The following is a 24,107-nucleotide window of genomic DNA, read 5'->3' as shown; positions in this document are numbered from 1 at the left end:
TTTTCTTCCTTTCTGTCAAATACTTAGACTGATTTTTTGCGTATTTTTACGAGCCAAAAGGCAATATTTGAGAATTATTAATTTAAAGCATGATAATTATGAAAGAAATATCATCCCAATATTTATTCATAATTATTAATTTTATTTATTCATTATGAATACAATTATAAACTAATTTTTTATTTTAATGTATTTTTATATTGAGCTGTAAAAATATAATACAAAAATCTTTTTTTCTTTCCATATTGCCCTGATTTGACAATTCATGAACTTTTCAATTTCATCCGCTTATAGCTCTCCCCGCGAAGAAATAAAAAATAAAAAAAATGACGGAGGAGGGAAGAAAGATTGAAGGGGTAGCCGACTATCCATAGCCACGCCTTTCATCCTTTTTTTCTGACACTCAAACTCGCCGTGGCGACAACCGTTGGCGATCACCCCAAAGAGAGCAGAAGATTCATCCTCATCCAAAAGCACTTCGAAGAGACAAGGAGCTCCCTTCATTACAGAATCGACATTGATGACGAATGCATGAATTGAACTTACCGGCTGCCTTTGGACAACGTTTTTATCTGTTCTGCAGATCTTTCAGTATATTTATTCAACTAAATGAGATAAGGAATTTATTGTTTTGCATTGAAGAAGTCATTGTGGACTCCGTTAAAAGACATATCTGTGCTTGCAAATTGTGGTTGCATTGTGTTCCGTTGACATTGATGATTGTTAATAAGGTATCAAGTCTCGAAAATGTGACAACAATTTCAAAAGATAATATCGTATCAAATCATTTTAACAGATTGTAATAATTTTTTTTTCTCTATGAAATTATCGCAAGGATCATCGTTTAAAATGATTGATGTTGAGTGCACGTTTTAAATTGGACTTTTTTCAAAAAAAGTTTTGGACTGTAAGAAAGATTTGTTCAAGTAATCGTTATTGAAAATTATAATTCTGGTAGATCTATTGTAATGTTCATGTGAAAACTGTGTTCAGACTAGCGACAATATGATGGACCGAGACGACTGTAAACATGAATACGACGATGACCTGGACAATGCATCATCGAGTGGGGGTTCTCCCAGTAATTGTGATGGACTTTCTCCAGAAAGTGGCCATGGAGGCATGGCAGATGCCTTAGATGCGAACCCACGTATCCAGGCTGCTGTTTCTAAAGTTCTACAGAGCTATGACTGGTCACTGGTCGCCAAAACATCGCGCCTGAGTAGCGGCGACAAGAGAAAATCACACGTGAAGCGCCCCATGAATGCCTTCATGGTGTGGGCGCAAGCGGCACGCCGTAAACTCGCCGATCAGTACCCCCACCTCCACAATGCTGAGCTGAGCAAAACACTCGGTAAATTATGGAGGTAGGTAACTTTAGTTGATTTTTTTAAAGAACTTAAAGATTTTTTCTCTCCTTTTTTTTGTTGATAAACACGGCTCATAATTTTTTGATTTCATGCAAAAATAGAATTTTTATTAGTGTTGTTTTTTTTACTACAAAAAAACAACAACATTGGTTTCTCTACTTTTATGGTTTTTAACAGACTTTATACTTCATAGTTTTAAATTGTATAATACGTTAAAAGTTGTGATCAAATTTCACGACAATTTTTTAAAAAAATGTTTTAGTATCAATATTTTGTTGAAAAAGTTTAGTTTAAATTGAAACTAGAAAACGATTTTGGAAACGTCGTTTTTACAAAATATTGTGTTGTTTGGAAGACTTAAAGTAAAATGTTATGTTTAATTTTATATTTCTTTCTGTATAAATTTTTTTTATTTAATCAAAATTGCTATTAATTTCCTTTAAAGAACAAAACAAAAAAGCATTATGAGCAATGATTAAAAATGGTTCTTCAATATTTAAAAACTTTGAAATTCTTTTTTGAATACTATTAGAATGAACTTTTTAACTAATTTTTACATTAACAATGTTATGTGTTTTGTTTTAATATACTATTACTTTATTTTAACTTAAAATGATCGCTATTATTTCTAAAAATATATATTAGGTAAATCCATTGTACATACTAAAAGTTATAAAAAAAAAAGAATTTTAGTAATTTATTAAGAATACTGTTCTAACTACGTTTAGAATTGTAAAATGTTTTAAAAAATTATGTCTAAAAATATGCTGTTACGAATAGATACAATCTTGAGCAAGCGAATTGCGTATAAAATAATTTTTATTTTAATCTAAAGATAAAATCTGTTTTATTTACTTAAATTTGTACGTTTGGATATTTTATAATATTAAAGTGCTTCACAATTTAAAGGAAAAATAATTAATACCTGAAATAAAGATAATTAATACCTAAATTTCGAGAAATGAATACATTTTTCGTATTGCATGTATATTACAACTACGCTGTATATTATCACTTATTATATTTGTTACTTTCCCAATAAAATCTGTAATTCGAGATGAACTTTCATGTGGAAATCTGACGATCACACAGAATCCTATTGATATTATGAAAATTAAGAAGAAAAAAAAAACAAGCAATTAAAACTAACATTGGCTTGCTATTGCACGTGATAAGTATATTAATTAAATGGCGAATTTATTTTCATAAATGAATTCAATATTAGTAATATATTCTATATTAATAGAATTAACTAATTAAATATATGAATTTCATAGAAACATTTATTATATGTGTAAATTTGATTAATCACGTTTAAGAAATAATATGATATTTAAAATAATATTCTTAAATAAATATATTAGAATATTATTTTAATTATATATTTAAAATAATATATAATTAAAATAATATTCTTATAGATCTTTAAAAATTAAGGATAAAATAGTTTAATTTGTGATTCAGAGAAAAAGAAGCTAAGTGAAATGCTATGCTAAAAAAGATCCAGTGCACAGTTTAAATCTTAATGAAAAATGAGGAAATATTTTATAAAACGTGTATGTTACAAATTTCATCAATTACGATAGTTATCTTTTGTAGTTTTTGCATTATATTATTTTGAAATTGAGAAACATTGTAATTAAATCATCATTTACAAAAAATACACTTTATTATTTAACATCTCTTAATATGGATTAAAGCAAAATTTAATCATATTAAACAATTCTAAATGTGATAAAAACTTTTCTTTTTCCCCATGTGATAAATAAATAAAAGCACTATTTTTATATTAAAGAGAAATCAAAGCATTTGAGAAAATTAGTTAAAATGCACATAGTGATTTTTTAAGTATTAGTAATTTTTTCGAGTGATTTTAAACCTTTTTTTTACTGAAAGAGATTCGATGAAAAAAATTCAACTTATAAGCGTTGTTTAATGAATGTATGATTAGAAAGCTAACAACATTACTTAAAGTTATGTAAGAATTATAATTTTATTTTTAAAAGTTCAATGAAATTTTTAGGCTCATTAAAAAAAAATCATACGGAAAAATTTAAATAATATTTCCTATTTAGATTCAAGTTTTCAAATTAATCCTTAATCAATTATAAAGAAAAAATACCATTAAAAAAGGTGTCATTGTTATAAAATTAAGCGGTGATTATGTTTATTGATATTTAGTAGTAAAAAAAAAGTATTAAATCGTTGCTTATTTTGATAATTTTTTTTAACTCTATTGAAAAATGGTAGCTGATGCATACTATTTAATATGCATTATATTCCTTCGTAAATAATTATTTATTACAATAATTTTCTTGGTAACATTTTATTTTAGAATCATTTAAAGAAACCCCTAATCCTGTGATTTGAGAAATAATTTCCATTTTATTTCTTCTTTAATTTACAGAAAAAGAGAAATGATGCATATGCATGGCCCCTCATTATATACTAGTTTAAAGATGTCTTGTAATATTTCGCATATGTATGAAATTAAAAAAGAATTATTCCTAATTCAAGAGAAATGACAGAGAAAAAAATGAAATAATGTATACATATATATCTCTGGACAAAAAATTACTCATTTCTTTGACAATAAAACAAGCATTTTTTATGCTTCCACAACCATTTTAGATGTGATAAAAAACACCCACTTACAAGAAAAACTTGTTTCAAAAATTCATTTAAATATTATGCAATCTAAATATCAGATTTTGCTTTTCTCATTTATTGGGAAAATAAATAATTAAGAAGTACATACTCGTAAAAATGTAGATGCTTATAACTTAATTAAATAATTCTTTGAAAATAAATAAAGCCTCTGGAATGTAAATGGTGAAAACATAATTAAATTATTGAAATGTATTTTTTAACGATCCAATTAAGGTGAGCTGTGAGATTTTATTATTGTTTTTTAATTGGTCAGTTTTATATTAAATAGGTTACGGCTACGACTGGAATTTTGGTTCTTCAAATTTAAGAAAATTTTCAAATATGTTGATTAAAATATTTATCATGAATCTTACTAAAACGTTTAATAGTGTAGTATTCAAATAATTATAATATACATTATTTCCACACATTTGGGTGTTAAGATCGATCGTTGTGAAGATCAATGTCAGATTTATTTAGCTTTGAAATGAAACTCATTAAATTTCAATCGTGTGAATCTGCAGGGCTAAAAAATGTAATTATAGATATTTATATTGAGGAGATATTAAAATTGAGGAAAAGGTATATTCACAAAGTTTTAACACTGTTTAAAAATTTAATTATTGGGAAATAAGTTATTAGTTATTTAAAAATAAGTTTGGTGAGATTATCAAAATTGAAAAAAAAAAGATTTTGCTTTGACAAAATTCTTAATTTTTTATGCTATTAATTATCCTTTAAAGGTAAGCGGCAAATATGAATGCTGAATTGCATTGATTTTGATGAGAAAGCTAGAAATTTTTTTTTTATTGGTGGTAATTTTTCATAGGCAGTAGAGATAGTAATATAATATACCGTAATATATCGAAGCTCTAATTATTTTGTGTTTTCCATAGGTGCTTTTTGCGTGCTTTATATTTTTAAAAAATTCATATATTTATAATTCAAATAATTGCTATTATTTATCAAAAATGTAATGGTTTGATGTAAAAGAAGTTGTCGCTACTTTAATAAACAATAATCCTTTTTCTGAACTGAAAAGTAAGTTTAACCAAAAAAAAAAAAAANAAAAAAAAAAAAAAAAAAAAAAATAAAAAAAAAAAAAAAAAAAAATGGTTTTTATGCCATACTCTGAGGTATCATGATAAAATTGCCAATTTCACCCCATTTATCAAAATTTATCACATACTATGAAAGCACATTTTATTGTTAATTTTACCAAAATTATTAATATAGCGCTTCGGTAAAAAGAGATGAGTTTTATGGTGTTGTCATAGAGCCAAAAACACGGTATATTTTATCATAATCTGGTAGTTTTTACTCCACTCCTTTTTTCAGTGAAGCAACTCAAGTAATTATTCAAAAAAATTTTTGAAATTTATAGGACAAAATTTAAATAGTTCAATTACACCACATTAATAATGTATATTTTTTATAGTTAGAAATATTAAATATCAATTATTTAAATATTCAAATATATTTGAAACACAATAAGGTGAAATGAGTGATATGAACCCTTTGGGATTATTTGCGGTTAAAATATTTTCTTTAATAATTTAAATTTGATTAGCTAATAGCTATTCTGCTTTGAAACTTAACCTAAATAATGCAGCAATATGATGTCAGTTCCTTAAATAATTTTGAATATATTTTTAAACGAATTATAAATTACAAAAGCGTATAGAAAAAATATACAGAAAGTACGAAGCAATAAAAAAATTTGATAGTGTAACAATTATTTGCTGTTACACTTTATGTCGGCTCTAAGGAATGCAATTACAGAGTTGAAATTCGACTTGCTGAATGCATCATTTCAATTTGCGAACTTAAGCAAAGTTATATTTTTTCTGAAATCTCAACTAATTTGAAAGTTATTGATTTTTAAATTGCTTTTATCGCAAAGTCTTTCTTACTTTTTTTCGCTTTAATTAACTATAACTTATCTAAAGTTGTAGAAAAATTTTTGTAACTCTCTCGAAGTTCTTAGCGTTGTAAGAACGCGCTTGAGTTAATGACTAAAGTTACGGTAAAAAAAAAAAAAAAAAAAAAAAAAAAAAAAAAAAAGAGATAAAAATTAACATTTATGCTGAGTTTTTTTAAAAATATAAAAAACTTCATACCAAAGAGATAAAAAATAGTTTTCTATGTGAACGTTTATAATGCTATAAGAGTATTGGTAAAGAGTAAAATTATTCTCATTTATTTCCAATCCTTGAGTCATATCAGGAGTAAGTTTTAAAAAAAATTTATTACTTCATTTGATTCTTCTAAATCTAGGTAACTCATATTAACAAACTGTTCTGCACTTCTGTGGAAAATATTGACACTTAAGGGGAAAAAAGGAACACAATAATGAATGTGAGGCAATAGTTTCTACATAGGTTGAAGGCTGGTGAGCGGAGCTTCCTGTTTTTTTTTTTAAAAAATTGTTTTAAATAATTTTAAAAGTATTATTATTCAAATTACTTTATAATTAGTAAAGTTTAAAATAAGCAATTTAACCTCCCATATACCGATTTTAACCTGCTAATGCTAATAGATAATTAATGTGTTTGCACCTATTATAGTTTTCTTCTTCTTGATTATTTTTTCCAATTGCTATTTAGACAATCTTTTTTATTATATTTATTTACATCTACTCCTAAACTGCTGGAATTTTTTTTAAAATTATTGTTTTCTTTCACAACATTGAGAACATTAGCCTATAACTTAAAATTGAAAAAGTTGTTCTTCGTAACTGCGAGATATTCATTTAAAATGGCACATCTGCATCATTTGTAGGTTATGTTTGCTTAACTTTCAAAAAATTTGGAATTTCGAAAAAAGAAAAAAAACCTGTTATTTTTCATAAATAAGAATTGGCTTTTTCAACAATTATATGTATTCTCGAACTAATTATCGATTGTTAAAATTTTTTTCTTTCTTGTAGAACTTCTACAAATCCTTGTGATTTCAAGTTTCTAAGTCTGTAAAGTTGAACACACAGTACAGGGGGTGGTGACGACGTTCACAATTACAATATTGTTAGAAAATATAATTTTGAATATTGTGAGAAATATCATGAAATTTATTTTTAATTTTTTCATAATTTACAAAGTACGACAGTATTCAACTTAAAAACTGTTTTGAATATGTTTTATTTAATTAAAATTTAGCCTATTTAAGAGATATTGCTTTCTCATATTTCATAAACAAGCTATTCTTATTTTAATCAATACTAAAAGTTTAATTGAAAAGCTATTCTAAAATAAGTGTTTTTACTCCTAATTTTTAATTTAGTATTAACTTTTATCAGCCATATAGTTTGCAAACTAATTTCAATCTTATTCAAAAAAAATTAGAAGAGAAATATTTTCTACATTATAACACTAGAGATCAAAGATATAAGAATATAAACAAACTTATAAACTAACAAACAATAAGAATATAAACAAACTAAACAAGAATATAAACAAACTAAACAAGAATATCAACTTATATAAACTACAAATTATATTGTATTTACGTGCAAAAATCAATTATGTATATTATTTTATTAACTTGTATAAGTTGAATATTGTCTTCATTGTTCTAGAGAAGGTTAGAGCTGTTGTCCATGATACTAGAAAAAGGCTTAACATATTAGAAATCAATTTTGTTTTCCAATCTTTCAAAGGCGGGACTAAAGACAAAATATGTTATCTAATTGTATATGCGGATAATGTAATGAGAATCTAATTGCTTGAAATGACATTCTATCTCCAACTGAACCACGACGGTCGCTTCCTTTCTTTTAAGTTTCCCACGTTACTCGCATGAATGCGTTCGTAATTCTTAAAGAGTTCATAAAACTATAGAATTAAATTAAAAGTTTAAACGAAAAAAACGTTGAAATTTTGTTTGTGTATTTTGTGCATCTTTTTGTATTTTGTAGGTCTTCTTGTATTTCCTATGATTTATTGTAGAAATCAGTTTAATTATAAATATTATTGTAATTAGTTTATAAATATATGATTTAATTATATTGAAAATTAAAATGTAAGTTCAGCAACAAGTGACATTTATAATAACAAATGCTGCGTTCAATAATTAACATTTATAATAATTACATTTATTGATTCTGTATCCGAGAAAGATTAATATCATTTCTTTGTATTTAAGTTAACGTTGATTTTAATAAGTTTGAAAAAAGAATATCAAATCATTGAAATAGTGATAAATCATTTACAGATATTTATGAAAGGAAATAAATAATTTATTTTTATATTCCTTTAAAAATATAAAGGCAAGATAAATAACAACGTATTGAATATAAAGTTAAAATGTATAGTTAAAAGCTAAAAATAGGTGACGGGTGAATGAACATCTGAATATACAACTAAAACCTATACAAGCTTATTCTAAAATTTGGAATTAAGAATTCGATTCCCAAATAGGTGAATTAAACAGATCATTTGAGAATACATTTGAAGGGATGTTTCGTTGCTAAATTTTGCAAAGAGATTTTAGTTCTCGGTTTTGAGGTTCTGTCCTATCCATTATGCTTACCTGACTCAGGCAGCTAAATAATCAACTATTAAAATCATAACAAATTTTCCATTATGGAAAGCTTTTAATGGGACTTTTATTTTAAATTTTTTTATGGGATAAAAATTCACGAAAAAAAGTTTTCTCTTAAAAATCTGAGAAATCTTGGAGGAACGAAATTTAATATTGGGAGCGATTGCGGAAAAGTAAGTCATTTATATCATTAAAAAAATTTATATAAAATTTAAATGTATATAATAATACATAAATATTTAATATATTTATATTATAAATATAATAATATTTAAGTGTATTAATGCATATAAAATTAACGTTCTAAATTTCCTCTCAAATCGGCTCGAACTTTCCCGACAATCCGATAGATATAGTGTAACTTTGTTTAAAATAAGATGCAATAAAAACACTACATAAAAGTAATAACAACTGTATGCATGGTACTCTACATAATAAGAACTTCAATACTATATTTACAACTTTAATGCTACACAAAAACTTAATTATAAATTTCATATAATACTACATGTAAAAAAATATTTTTTTATTTATAATTTTAGATGCAATAAAAAGTTTTTCAGAATGATCGATGCAATAATAGCATAGTATAATACTAGGTACAATGAGAGATTTTTTAAAAAAAAATAGTAATCGATCTAAAAAGAACTTAGTACAATACTAAAGGAAATAAGAGCTTAAGAATATTAGATGAATTAAGAATTTTTTAAAATGAAATAAGAGCTGTTTGTAAAAATAAAAATCTTACATAATTTCGTGTGTAAATATTAAATGCTCACCAATCGTTGAATTGATACTGATAACGTGATTAATAAATAAAATAAATAAAATAAATCTCTTAATCATTTTACCACTCTACATTTACTGATAAATAATTCTACTGTCATCGGCTCATTCAAAAGATGAAGTCCGAGAGTCTACGATTTCATAGTCACAGACGTCGCAATCAAAGAATTTATTTATCTCGTTTGTTAATTAAGCGGCATTTACTCGAAACGATAATTAGAGAATAGCATTCGCTTATTTCTTGATAAACATTATTTGCTTACATTGGTGCCGCTTATAATTTTAACTAGAAAGATTTTAATTGAGGAAAACTAAGGATGTTACAGCTAAAATATTAATTCTAAAATAAAGGTAATTTTATTATTATGTCTTTTATTAATAGTACAATATTTTGAAGTTTAATAAAATCTATTAAATTTTAGCAAAGAAAGGGAAATGCCTATTATTAAAAATAATTTGACTTAACTTAAATGTTAGCAACATAACTAAACTAAAAATAGTTAATATAACTAAAAAAATGAAAACTTTTAGAAAGATCGCTTGAACGTGGCACGATAATGTAGGTATCTTCAACTATACTACCGTACTACTTCCATACAACCTTAATAAAGTGCAACCTTATATCATTTTTAGATCCAAGATGAACCACAGTATCGTAATCAAGTTTAAAGTGTAAGAGGGTTTCACCTAACTCCATCTTAAGTTTGCAGAAGGTTTGAACGATGTTATGGTTCAACAAGCTTTAAATTTTTTAACAAAGCGCTTTAATTTATCATCGGTAACTTTACTATCAAAATCTCTTTTAAAATACTAAGAGCTGTGTTTTTTAACTATTTGAATTTAAGAATAAGAATATTTGAATTTAATTTATCATGTTTAAGAACTTGTGATTATTCGTCCATGTAGATTATTTTATTTTTCTGAAATTCGCAATGTGTAGAAATATTCGTCACATAGCAAAGATTATATAATATGATTGGGAAAAAAACATATGGACAAATGTGTTAAAATTTACCATATTTCTGGCTATGTGGCAATACCCAAAAGCATTGAAATGTTTACAGAAGCGCTTTGGTAATAATTTTGATAAAATTAAGAATAAATGTTGGTTTATAATGTTTGTTAAAATTTGGTAATTTTATCATGATACCTTAGAGCATGACATGAAAACTATTTATTCTGTTTTCGCTCTTCAGTTTTCTATTTTTGCTGAATGTGAGGTAATAAGATTTATAATTTAGAAAACAAGAATTTCCGGTTAACCGTTACCATATGAATGGCTTAAATACTATTATTTTTCTAAATAATTAAATTTTTAATCATTAAATAGTTAATTTTTAATTCATTAAAATTTTATTTCCAGATTTTTTTTTTATTTTTTACCAGAAATGTCTTTATTATAAGGTAATTTTACCTGAATTGTTTTATCTGAGCATACGTTTTTCATATGTAGACATATGTAGGCATACGTTTTTCAGACTCTTTTCTATACAAAGAGATGAAAAATTGCTTTTTTTTTTTTTTTTTTTTTTTATACTTATTCAATTGGCAGGAATGTGCAAGAAAATGCAAAATATCTCGAAAATTTGAAACAACTTTGCAGCAACTAACAACATTTCGAGCGTGTTTATTTATTATTAATTTAATTCGCTCGTGTGCTTCCGTTTCCTTCCTTTCTTTCTTTTTTTCAGTGCGTATTTATAAAATGTCTTAATAAGCCTTTCATTTTCATTTAATTAAAACAGCCACGTTTAAACTTTATTTTAAGGAACTAAATCCTCTCCAAAATGTATGTGCTAATGATTTGGATCGTACTTGTTTCTTTGCTTCATCTCTCTAATGAATCGTACCCTGGTGATCAAGATACTACGAGTTACTCCATTTTCATATAAAGCGCAGTAACTAAGTTTTCAACTCACTGCTTATAGAACATTAAAAAAAAAAAGCTGCAAAAATAATCGTTATTCTTCTAAAATATTTCAGTTTCTAAATAACATAACTCAATTTACTAATTTTGAATAATATATATTTTTTAATTATCTTTATCCAATATTTAATTACTTAAACAATTTTGAGAGCATACTGTTAGAAATTTCTTGGAAAAATGCTTATATAACAATTTATGTAATTGTTATTTGCCATATTCAACCAAAATAGTCAAATAACCATAAAAAAAATATATTATTCACTATTAACTGAGAGAAAAATCGTTTATTAACTTTTTTCACCTTATTCGGTTTAACAACTAGAAATTTATCTGCGCCAACTAGGTCAACAATATGTAGCCACTTAGTTCCTTGCAGTTGGGTACTTACTGTAGCCTAAAAGGCCACTTTCATTCTTTCAACAAATGAAGAGTTTCCAGTATCTTGCAGTCCCAAATTGGTGACCCTGGACTCCTAGAAAATGGAACTCTTATTCACCCATAGATGGCAGCACCACAGAGTTGGTTTGCACCAAAAATCTAGTATTTCCAAATTCTCACAATAGATGGCATCACCAGAAAAGCTAATTAAGCATCATTCCACGATTTATTTGGCAAAACACAACTCAACCACAACTTAACTCCAATATACATTACCTAACGAAAAACCTATCATAACCTAACTCCAATGTCCTGTTAAATTTAATTTCTTACGGTTTTGTAGCCATAAAAACTGTTAACGGTATCAAAATCGTAAAGGAAAGAAATGTTCCTAACGGTAAACTTAAGAGTTAATGGGATGGACAAACTGTTACCGGTAATTTTGCCGTAATTTCAGAATGAAAATTTCAACAGTGCACAGAGAAATTATGATAAGTTTTTTGAAGTTAAAAAATTAAGCATACATAAGACATTTTAGACAGTTTGTAATGGACAGTATGCAATAGCAATGTTTTTAAAATAAAACTATAAAAAAGCAGCATTGCTATCCCTCAAAAAAAAAAAAGTTCCGTGATTATAAGATCTTATCCTCACTAAACATTTGAAATAAAACGAGCACCGACATTTCATGCTTACTTAAAAGATGCAACTTGGATATTATGTTATCCGATGTGTGATAACACTTTTTATTTTCATTCATTATGATTTTATTTTTTGCATGCATAAAAAGAATAAATTGAATCTTATCAAATAAGTGCTATGCGAACATGATGTGTAAGAGTAATAATTGTTTTGTTTAATGTATGGTTTTAAATTTTTTAAGATGGTCAGATAATACTAAGGGAGATAAGTTTAATTGACATTATAAGTTAAAAAAATTAATTAGGCTCGTTATTTGATATGTTTTTTTTTTTAGATGTTTTATATTTCAAATTTCTTTATCATTTTTTAGCAACCACGCTGTTTGAGCATTAATGGCCATATTTATGTTTTGGTTATTTTTTTACCATTAGATTATGCATAATATTTATGAAACAAGAATTTGCAATTTAATAGTTTCGATGGGAGGTAACAAATTTATAATAGAAAAATATAAATGAAAGAATGTAAAGAGTTAAAACAAAACGGCTTCCGATATTTCATGCATACTTAAATGATGTCATCTCGATACTATTGTAATCGATAATATCGTGTTATAACACTTTTATTTCTATTCAATGCAAATTTATTTTTTACATACTTACAAAAATTAAACATTTTAATCAAGTGTATAAATTATAAATTAAAATAGCATTGAATTAAATATTAAACTGTAAAAAATACCGGCACTCACTGCGCCGGCTTTTTTCCTGCTAAACAGTAATTTTTACATTAATTACCGTTAAATCCATCTTTACCGGAACGGAATATCTGATGTACCGTAACTTTTACAGTAATAATTACCGTAAAATCATTGAATAACTTTAATTATATAAATATTACTACAAAAAATACAGTAAATTGGATTTTACTGTTGATGTACCCAAAGTGCTGGTGATTTATAACGTAATTTTATCCGGAATTTTTTACAGTGTAATAATTTCAAATTATAAATTGAAATATGTTCTAAGCGGACATAATGGGTAAAAGAAAAATGAGTTTTAACAAGGGAATGTTTTGCAGCTTAACGAACCATAATTTCGACCATAAAAACTATAATTTCGGTTAATAAAATCAAAATATGCAGTATTTAAACCATCCATTTGGTAATTTTCCCGCTTGTATGCCAACGATTTACCGAGAATTTTGGTTTTCAAAATTATAGTTTTTATTAGCGCAGCATTGTTCAGTAAAAAATATACAAAACTGAAAAGTAAATTTAACCGATTAAACGTTTTTACGCCATGATCACATATCAATGACAAAATAACTCAATTTTACTATATTTGCTAAATTTTATCACACGTTATAAAACCATATTTTAGTGTTAATTTTATCGAAATCCAAAGTGCTTTAAAAAAAATTGCCGCCCTTTTTGGTAATATTATACTGGCAGAAAGACAGTTATGGTAGTTTGAGTTTGGACTATACTTTTTTCTCAGTGTGAGTTCGAATAGTACTGTTAAACGCTTCTGAATTTTGAAATTCATGAATATAAAGTCAGTTATAAAATATGAAATTCTAGAAACTGTATTCAATAGTAATTAAAGTTCCATACGACGAATGAAAAAATGTTTAATTTGATAAAAGAAAATTCATAAGAGAGATTGAAAAGAAACGACATGTCTTGGCTTCACGTACTAGAATTAAAGATTAAATGTACTGTTATTTTAGAGCCAGTGAGTTGCTCAAGTTATTTGGAATGTGGACAATGGGTGGTTCAACGTGTTAATATTCTAGTTCAACTTACTGCATTACATCTTAATTGTTACAAATCTTTTAACCTTTTTTACCCGGCAGTTTATCTAATCTTAAGCAATTATTTTAAAATGGTCTACTTCTTTGAGTCAAGATTAAATACTATTTATTCATAATTTAAAATATAGCAGCATTGCTTTGTATTTGAAGAACTTGGGGTGTTGGCTTTTGAAGAAAATACCAGGATTTTCATGTATGCAACTAAATTCTTTTGTATATATTACTCTTATCTAGTAAATATACCAGAAATTATTTAAAAACCCAATTGAAAACAATATTAAGGAGCAATTTGATATGAATATGACAACCTTTTAAGAAAAGCTTCATTTATTAATATTTATCCCATACGAGGAAGAAGACCTACTTGCCAAATGAGATGGCAACTGAGCTAGTCCTCCATTTATTCCGAACTTTCAACAGTTTATTCAAACTATATAGCAACTTAAAAACAAGCATTTAAACGTAGTATAAAGACGAAATTTCTTTTCCTTTTTTTATAACTGTTCAAAACTGCAAAAAAAAAAAATTTTTCTTCCTTTCTTTTTCTCTCCATTAACCTTAATTAATTGTGAAAAATTCAAAATATTAAACTTATTTCATCCATTATCTATACAACACATCATTAGAAGCAAAAACATCCCAACATTCGCATACTAAATTATTTTTTAGACATCATTTAGAAGTTTTACATTGTGAAACCAAAGCAAGGGCAAGGCAAGAGTTGTAATCAAAGGGCACCGACTACTTCAGTTAATGTCAAGATGAGTAAGCATCATGAAGATGACATGCGACTCATAACAGCGGTGGGGTCCCCATCCCTCCACAGTTTCACCACATAAAAACGTCTCAAGTTTTCGAACCACTTGTGCTTGCAAAGGAAAACTCCCATTCCTTGGTGATGATGGATCCCAAGGGCTGCTGGGAAGAGTCCTGCGTTTCGTCCACCGAGGATGTCTTCACCCTTCTAAGCTTCCTCTTCCTTTTTTTTTTTTTTCTTCTTCATATTCTTCTTCTTCTTTTTTATATTATATGGGAAGCTATCTCGTTTTTTTTTAAATTCTATCTCTTTCGGTTTTCTGTTGGCTTGTGATGGTAAGGGGGCAGGGGGAAGGAAATTTTAATGGGACAGTCGAAATTTTTACTTTATGTTCTGCGGGAGAGCGATCGCATCTGTTCGATGCTGACGTGACGGTTTGCTACGACGACATTCTGAAGAATCGTGAAAGAAGTGTGTGAAATCAACAAGTGATGATCTGAAAGTCAGGAGGAATTTGATATTATTGCAGCTGTTGGTATTTCGATGAGAGTTACAATTTTAAATGGCTTAAATTTAAAGAAAAAGAGTTTGAAATTTAATGGTTTGTTATGAGCAGATAAATATTTTGCCTTGCAAATTTCAAGAAGTAGTAAAATTTTTTACCCTTATTGGTTAACATTCAGAGCAAATATATGTTTTAAAATATTTTGGATCAAATTACGGTATAAAGTGCCGGCAATTTGGGTGCATTATCCGTAAAATCCATTTTTACAGCAATATTTATTTAATTAGAATGACATTCTGTGATTTTACATGAATTATTACTATAAAAATTACGGCAGATCTTTTGTTCCGTAATTGGATTTAATACTAAAAAGTACTTGCACCCTATGTGTCGGTACTTTTTACCGTAATTTGATCCGGAAATTTTTGCAGTGTATAGCACTTCAAAATTAATAGTCCCAATACAAATTGTTGCAAATGGGAATTAATAATTATTTGATAAGTTTAATAAATTATTGAAAAATTGATAAATATGAATTATTGAATTTAATAAATTTGATTAAGAATAGAGCCTATCAAAATGTCTACCCGCTGGGTCGGGTCTATTCACTCTTTGCTGTTTTTGCAAGCAATTTCAAGTTTTAACTTGGTCATTTCCCATTTTGGTATTTTTTTTTACCAAAAATATCGCCAAATCTTGAAATTATAAATTATTTTGTTTCACAAAATGGCTATTTCTTATAAGTTTACTAAAAAGTTGTGTGATGATGATACCTCAAATTTCAGCAAAAATAAAAATATCAGTTTGAAGATATTTATTTAATAAAGAGACTTTCTGAATTCGGAAGAGGCTGAATAAGGAATGAGTTGCATTACTAACATTTTTAAATACGGCTGAAAACAATTACGAGTGCATAAACAAAATGGTATTACAATTGGTTGAGTCTACGCCAAAAAATATTTCAGCTCTTATCAAATATTACATCATGGCGCATTTGATATTTTGGCCATAGAATTATGTATATACGATTCGTGTAATTAAGGAATATTGCGCAACATTGCTGATTAAAAATATTTAGAGATTCAATTACAATTGTTGATTTAAGTCTTAACTGGTCTACACTGTAAAACATTTTGGATCAATTTGTGGCAACCCGGCATTATCCGTAAAATCCATTTTTACCGTGAACTTTTATAACATACCTCTTACAGTAATATTTGTTTAATTACTGTGATTCAGTGATTTTATAGTGAATACTTCTCTCTGTAAAAGCTAAGGTATATTAGATATTTTGATCCGTAAAATTTTACGTTAAAAATGGATTTTACTGTAAAAACAATACAGGCATCCAAAGTACCGATACTTTTTACTGTAATTTGATAAATAAGTTTTTGCAGTAAAATGTATAAAACTTCTTTGCAAGTTTAGATAACTTTTACAACGGCAGAAAAATTAACTAGAAAATGCTAATCATTAAATCTTACTTTATTAAAACTCTAAATACCTTAATATTTCAACAAATATCTTTAACAATTATCTAATTCTATAAACGAAGTTTAAATTAAATTTATTTTTCTAGTATACGACGTGTCTTTTTTCTGTTTTTTTTGTTTTGTATATTAGAGAATTTTTTACAAAGTGATATAGTGTAATAGTGATATAGTATAATAGTGATATAGTATAAATAATGCTATGTCTGTTTTGCAATCCAGATTTTGACACATTCCAATAAATTGGTAAAAATAAAGAGCAATGTACGCACATTGTATTATGCCAAATACTAGATTGTTACACTGCCTGCTCATGTATTTATTTGCAAAAGCATTTGCAAAGCATGTTTGACTCCTTTTGATAATCATATGCCTGTGACATTGCTTAATGAACACAACTTTGATCGATAAGGTCATGTTAGAGAGAATAAAGCTATATGAATTGCACTTTAAACTTGCCCTATATTTTTGTGTATGGTTAAAACTCTACCAAACCAATACAAAAGAAAAATCAATATTAAGCTTAAACTAATAAAGATCGGTTATTTTAGAAATCATGTAAAAACTATTCAATCTCTATAAATCATGACCTAAAAGAGGAAGGGAGGAGGGAAACTTCACATAACATGATTTCAAATTACCTCATATTATAAATACATTAACTAAGCCTTTATGCGTACATTATATGGTAATACTTGTTCTACAAGTATTATGTTGATCAGATTTGCTCTATTTACATAATAATATAGATTTTATATTCAAGTATTTTTGTTCATTTTTTTTCTCAAAATAAATGGGAAATATAAACCCAAAATGAAGAACTGTAAGAACAGTAAGTCAATAAATCAACTGAAATAATAAAAACTTTCAACAACTCTATTTAAAGCTTATTTTACTGAAAATGGTGTAACTAAACCCAGCGTCATTATTTCACGAACAATCCTAGGCATTTATGCGGACGCGACATAACAAACAACTTTGAAAAGGGCGGGTGGGGGTGTGCCAAAATGAAAGGGGAGGGAAAGAAAAAATTACAACTCTCCAGGCAAACATAAATTCAACAACATTTATGTAGGAGTGGGGGCAAACATGCATAAATTGAAACCAGTCCGTTCAGGATTTCCCATAAGTAATTTGTAGACGCGCAAAAATTAACAAAAACAAAATCTAAACGTCAAATAAAAAGAGGAAAAAAAAATTAGAATTCGCCTTGGCTACTTGTAAACGTATATAACCGACTGTTTTAATTTTTTTTTCCATCCCAGAGCAATTGGTGGAGATTTATGAAAACGTGCGTGTACTTCTCTCCCTCCCCCCTCCCTGATCCTGAGTTTCGAACATTTGGAAGGTAGGAAAGGTGGTTTCGAGAGTATAGACTCGAAAAGGAGAATTTTATTACCCAATTAGTAGGGCATAACCACGTGAGCGATGATCTTCTAGCTTGCCCTGCTGATTCGTGGGGCCCCGGTACTGAATTTTTTTTCTTTCTAAGCGCATGCATACCTGTAATTCCCCAGGACGCAGTCGCTAATTATGGAGCTATGCCGATATGTGACGTCATACCGGGCTAGATGACGAAAAATTCATCACCTTATCATTTGTATTTAGTTGTTTATGCATAGTTCGTTTTTGCACAAAATTGTGTTAGTGTATTTAAAGTGAAAATTGATTTTAAGAAAACTATTTTTAAAAATGCGAAATTTGGTATTTCTTGGATAAACTTAGATACTTTGAATCAAATTTAAATTAACTTATTTGTATATAAATTAATTTTTTTTGACGCTCTTTGCCCTTATAAGTTTTCTTTAATAATAAAGGAAAAGTTTGTAGCTCTGTATTGACGAAATTCATAATGTTTAACTACTATTTATATGAGTGTAAATATAGTTTTTCTCCATCAATTTTCTGATTGTGTTAAACTTATTTACTTTTTAATCATAATAACTTAAATGAGTTAGTATATATATACACTGTTGAAAATTTTAGAGTCCAAACTTTAATGGTTCTTAAATTTTTCCTTTGGGTTATTTTAACTTAAAATGGCAACGTTTCTTTTTGGATGCTAACTACAATTTTCATTTTCATTCAGGGTTTTGCAGTATTTCTGTTAAAAAGAGTTTTTTTTTAAATTTTTTTTTTAACTGTCGTTTAAACCAGCATTGTGATATTATTTTAACTTTAGAATCCTAAATTATTGAACATTATTGGCGGAACCCCAATTTATTCAACGTCAACTAGAAAAACTCATTAGCTTTTTTCATAAGTCATTGCTCGCTATGCGTTCAACATGATTCACGTTTTTGAAAATCAATTGGCCATTTATAGAGCCCCTGAATTATCCTAGTATTAGCCTTAGCTATTTAGAACATTCTCAAGATCTCATCACACGGCTCAAATAGCGTTACTAAAACTCTTCCCGGTGAAAGCCATTCCATTTCAATGCATTGAAGGAGTGATTGATGTCAATCTCCGGATCATCTATGTCTTTTCACAATCACATGCCCTTTTGAAAAATAGAGGAATAGACTTGACATAATTGGCAATCTCATCAAAGATTTTTTCTTCAATTTAAAAATTGCTACAAAAGTTTTGCAACAAATGCGTGGCGATGCAAAACGCAATGATTGCCGTCATATTCTGGGACAGCATCCCTGACACTGTGCATTTCAATCACGTAGCAGCTTATCACTGCTTGAATAACCATTTATGAGTTTAAAACTTTCTTCTCTGGTTCTTTTAGTCCCCAAAAGTATATAATGTAACAAATCTTCTTCTATAGATACTACGAAAGGATGTCTCACCAAAACAAGCTGTGTTGATAGTCAGACTATAATTGTACTTTCATCAAATTGTATTGCAAATGTGGTACTTACGTTCAATTTACCAATTAATCTATCTTTTATATGATCTGAAAACTTACAGCAATGATCAGATTGGGTTTTGGTAAAATATTGCATGGCTGTACCTGTCTCTGACGTATCTTCTCCGAGCCAATCTACAGTCTTACACAGTTAAATTAGATTGCTGATTTATTAGCTTGACCAATTCTGAAACTTTACAGGAGCGTTTTATAGGCTCAACTTTTATCATCAGTTTTTGCATGTCAAGGTTCTTCATAATACAATCAAATCCAATCTCTCGGTACTTTTGCATTTCTTCGGCATAGTCCTCTGGTGTACAGAATCGCTAGTTTAAGTATATTGTTAAGCGCGAGTTAAATTTTTTTTAAATAAATTTATTTTATATTTTTCTTTTATTTTGCAGCATAGTAATTTCTTATGACAAAAAAGTGAGAAAACTATTTGTTAGAGAGTGTAATTCGTTTACATCTCAAGGAAATAAATAAGAATAAAGAATAAAATGTAATAGGAGATAGAGAATGAAAGGACAGTAGAATAAAAATTCTTCTTTTTATGTAGTTCTTATCTTGAAAATTCTTTGATGGAAAAAGTTAATGATTAAAGGTGGCAGATCAACAATTAAAATAGTTTTAACTTTTAGCATAATGTTATTTTTCTAGAATATGAAACATTATTTCCCCATAACGTTCGAAGGGGGGGAGGGATATTAAATCCAAATCGAGAGAGGTGGGTGGTGTAGAAAAGGAAAGTTCTTAAATTAATCTCCTATTAGGCAGCGGCGACGCCTTCCAGTCTTCTCATTAAGGGGACACAAGAGAAACGAGAGAAATTTACGAGCTAAACTCCAACCATAAAATGTCCCTGAGAATGAGGTCTACGTGAGCGGCCTTCCCAAAAGATTGGCGGCTATCGTTATTTAATTAGAATAATCGCCGCCAACGATTAATAGCGCGTTTAGGGTCACGAATCAGGTCCCTCTTTCGAACTGGGAGGGCTGGCTGTAGTCACGATGATTGACGGGCTGCGTGCCGCTTCTTCTGCTCCTGTCTGCAATACATTGCTTTGGCTCCAATTTTGGCGAATATATTTATAAATGCTTCCTATTATTGGATTTATACACACTGAAATTATATCCGGAAAAAAGGAATTCATTAGTTTTTGACGTAGTGCATTTTGGGAGGAGAGCCAAGTTTTGTTTTCATGCGCAATGCTTAAAAGGCAACATATTTATTACTGTTAACACATGAATTTTCTATAGTTCATACAAAACAGTTTTTTATTAAATTATTAAAAATAACGGTATTTTCTGAAATGAAACTTTTCAACTGTTACGCTACGTATGCTTTAAAAAATGCTCATGTTACAGACTACATGGGAAGGTGTCTTTGTCAAATATAACAGGAATGGGTGAAACAAAACCTACAGCCAAGCAACATTTCAGGTTTAACTAACTGTAAGTTATTTTACATAGACTACAAAATAACTTCACTGGGCTTAACAAAATTTAAATAGCATTATAATGGCTGATATATGATTAATCATCATTTCAAGATATATTATACTTCTAAAACTTTTTAGCGCATATTCTACATCAAAATAATTTTACTGGGGATAATATGTAATAAATAAATGGGTAAGTAATAGTTTGAGGGACATTATCCTTTTATTCTCTTATTTTAAGTGTCATGAAAAATTATAGATTATGCAACTTCAGAAAAATTTTTTAACTGTACTCATGCTGGAAGATCGCAAAGCAGTGCAAAAGTCAATGCAATTCTGTAGAATGTTTGACTGAAATAAGACTGAGTAATAAATATGAAAGAAAGCGTAAGAGAGGTAGATAAAAAAAATTTTGGTGATCATTATGCTCTTATGTCCCGCTCAAAAGTAAGAAAATGATTTGACATTAAATTTAGCTACTTTAGAAATGATACACTATCGCATTTTTTAATTTTTCTAACCTTTTCGGGACTGCCGAATCGTAAATGCATTTATACAGAATCAGAATCAGGTTGGAATAAATAAATAAATAAAATGTGATAGCTTAAATGTGAGTATGCCTAATTTGACTGCCTCCTATTGCTTTCACTGAAATCAGTGCTTGACAAATCTCATATCTAATCAATGTTAGTTCAACGTGTAGCTATATAATTTTTATTTTGAGCTAAGTAGTGGTGAATTGAATAAATCAAACTATTATTATCCTGCCCCCAAATAAATCACTAAAAATGATAGTTTGGTTACCAGTTGTATCTTTTTATTTGATTAAGAACATTTCATGCTGACGGTGAGAAAGGTTTAAGTTTGTACATGGATTAAAGGAATAATGAAATTCGGGCATGATGCATAGTTGTTGTTGTTTCTAATGTCACTTGCCACACGGGCAAGCCTGCTTGGTGAAACTGAGCAAATGATATATAGTAAATGTAGGAAATAAGTTGTAATTAATATTAAATAATGTAATGTAGGAAAAGATATGACATGGCATAATCTTATTTAATTTCTATACTTTTCAATTTTTCCTAATATGTTACAAAAACAGGAAATAATAATTTTAATACTAACATATTTTTATCATACAATATTTAATAAGTTAAATACGAAATTACAAGTTCTCTCTCTTAAATATTCCATTATAAGCAAAACAAATAATATCGAACTATAAAAAGAAAATATTTTTGTATGTAAGTTTGATTGCTCCAGTATTTGGCATCAATTAGTTTTTGAAAAGCCACATTAGTGATGTGATAATTAGTTTTCTTTATCTGATGTAAAATCATGTAAGAAAATTGCAAAGAAGATTCATTTGAGTATCTTATAAATGTCAGATCACAAGTTTTCTCGCTAAGTTCTTCGATTGCATGTCAAACATATACTATCAAACTATAAGAGCAAAAATTTCTGTCTTAAATTTGAATGATCTATAATTTGGCGCTGATCTTTTTAAAAATTCTATGTACAGTTTCAGTGTTTAGAGTTTTAAATTTGTACTTTCTCCCAATTTTAGTGTTTTTAAAATGCCCAGGATAAGTTATTCCACTAAGCTCTGTCATTGAACTTCAAAATACACTATAAAACTATATAAATTCCTTCCAAGCGTTTGATTGCTCTATAATTTGGCGTGAATCTTTCCAAAAATTCTCATTAGAGGTACGATGTTCACTTTTCTTAATCTGATGTGAATTCTTGTAAGATAATCATGGGAGTAGATACACAAGTAAAAAAAAAAAATCTGTTTTCGAGAATTCTGTCTTACGAAAGTTGATATGTAGGGGGAGTCAGGCAGGAAGGAGAGTATTTAGTGTCCGTTATATCTACAGAATTGACACGAAAACGTTAAAAAGACAAGGTTTTTATCGTAACAAATTCCACGATCCAATTTGTAGTTGGACGTCAGGGGTCGGTGGCAACAACTTGTGTCAGTTGAGATTACGGTCTTAGATTAAAGACATATGGCTGTTCCGCAATTTGTTTGTAAGAGACGGTTGTTTCTTGCGTAATAATTGACTAATGATGCTCTTAGCTTAGTTAGAAAATTTTCTATTTTTTGAGCATTAATTAAAATATTATTTAATTCTTATGTTTATACATAAATTAGTATATTTGTAGTTTTATCAGCTCAGTAGTTATATTACAGAAGATGTTCAAAACATTATAAAGTGCTGTAAACATATTCATAAATTTTCTTTTTATACTTTTACTGAAATAACTACATAAATTAATAAATTATTCTTTATCAATTTTTCAGCTTTAAAGTTTTTTATACTTTATCTAAGAATAAAAACTATTTGCCGTTTTTAAATCTATGAAATTATCTTATTTATCTCTCCCAATTAGAGCAGTTTTCTTTAACCCTATATTAATAAACATACCTAATAACTAGAAACTTATAACATAATACTACCAAATTTTTCCGGCTGAGCTAAGTCCAGATTTTATTTTAATACTTTAACAATTTCACAGATTTTAAACGTTAAAATGTATTATTTATTTTTATCTTAATAACAATTTCATTGTATTTTGCTTAAGTTAAGATAATTTGTTTCAAATAGGTATGTAAAATAAATAAAAAATAAGACTTTACTAAACTATGGTCTAAGAATAAAGCTACTAGAATGGTGATTTGAGTTTAATTATCAAGGATCATAAGCAATATTTATGAAAAATTCTGAGTTTAAAAAGAGACGGAAGTACTTTTTTTCAAAATTCCATCTTAATAGAGCATTGATAAATTCAAAATCAAGTCACTGATATAAAGAAGCTTTAATGACAATTCTTTAATTCTCGGATTTGCACTGTTAAAAATTTTTCTGAACTTTGAAAAATTTTAAAAGAAATTTTGCTCTTCTTTATTAACTAAATATGATATCCAGTCAACCCATTTTTCT

The 24,107-nt window shown here is 27.8% G+C and overlaps 1 protein-coding gene across 1 annotated transcript in view; it reads left to right on the top strand.

Moving 5' to 3' along the window:
* The first annotated feature begins 219 nt into the window (after positions 1 to 219).
* Positions 220 to 24,107, top strand: part of LOC107444744 (transcription factor SOX-8) — a 70,632-nt gene continuing 46,744 nt past the window's right edge. Inside the window, exon 1 of the mRNA XM_016058966.3 lies at positions 220 to 1,367. Coding sequence (XP_015914452.1) covers positions 1,006 to 1,367 — 362 coding nt within the window. The 5' untranslated portion in view covers positions 220 to 1,005. The remainder of the gene's footprint in view (positions 1,368 to 24,107) is intronic.

This window comes from Parasteatoda tepidariorum, chromosome 4, assembly GCF_043381705.1.
Source record: "Parasteatoda tepidariorum isolate YZ-2023 chromosome 4, CAS_Ptep_4.0, whole genome shotgun sequence".
Taxonomy (NCBI): Eukaryota; Metazoa; Arthropoda; class Arachnida; order Araneae; family Theridiidae; genus Parasteatoda; species Parasteatoda tepidariorum.
This window is presented reverse-complemented; position numbering and strand designations above follow the sequence as displayed.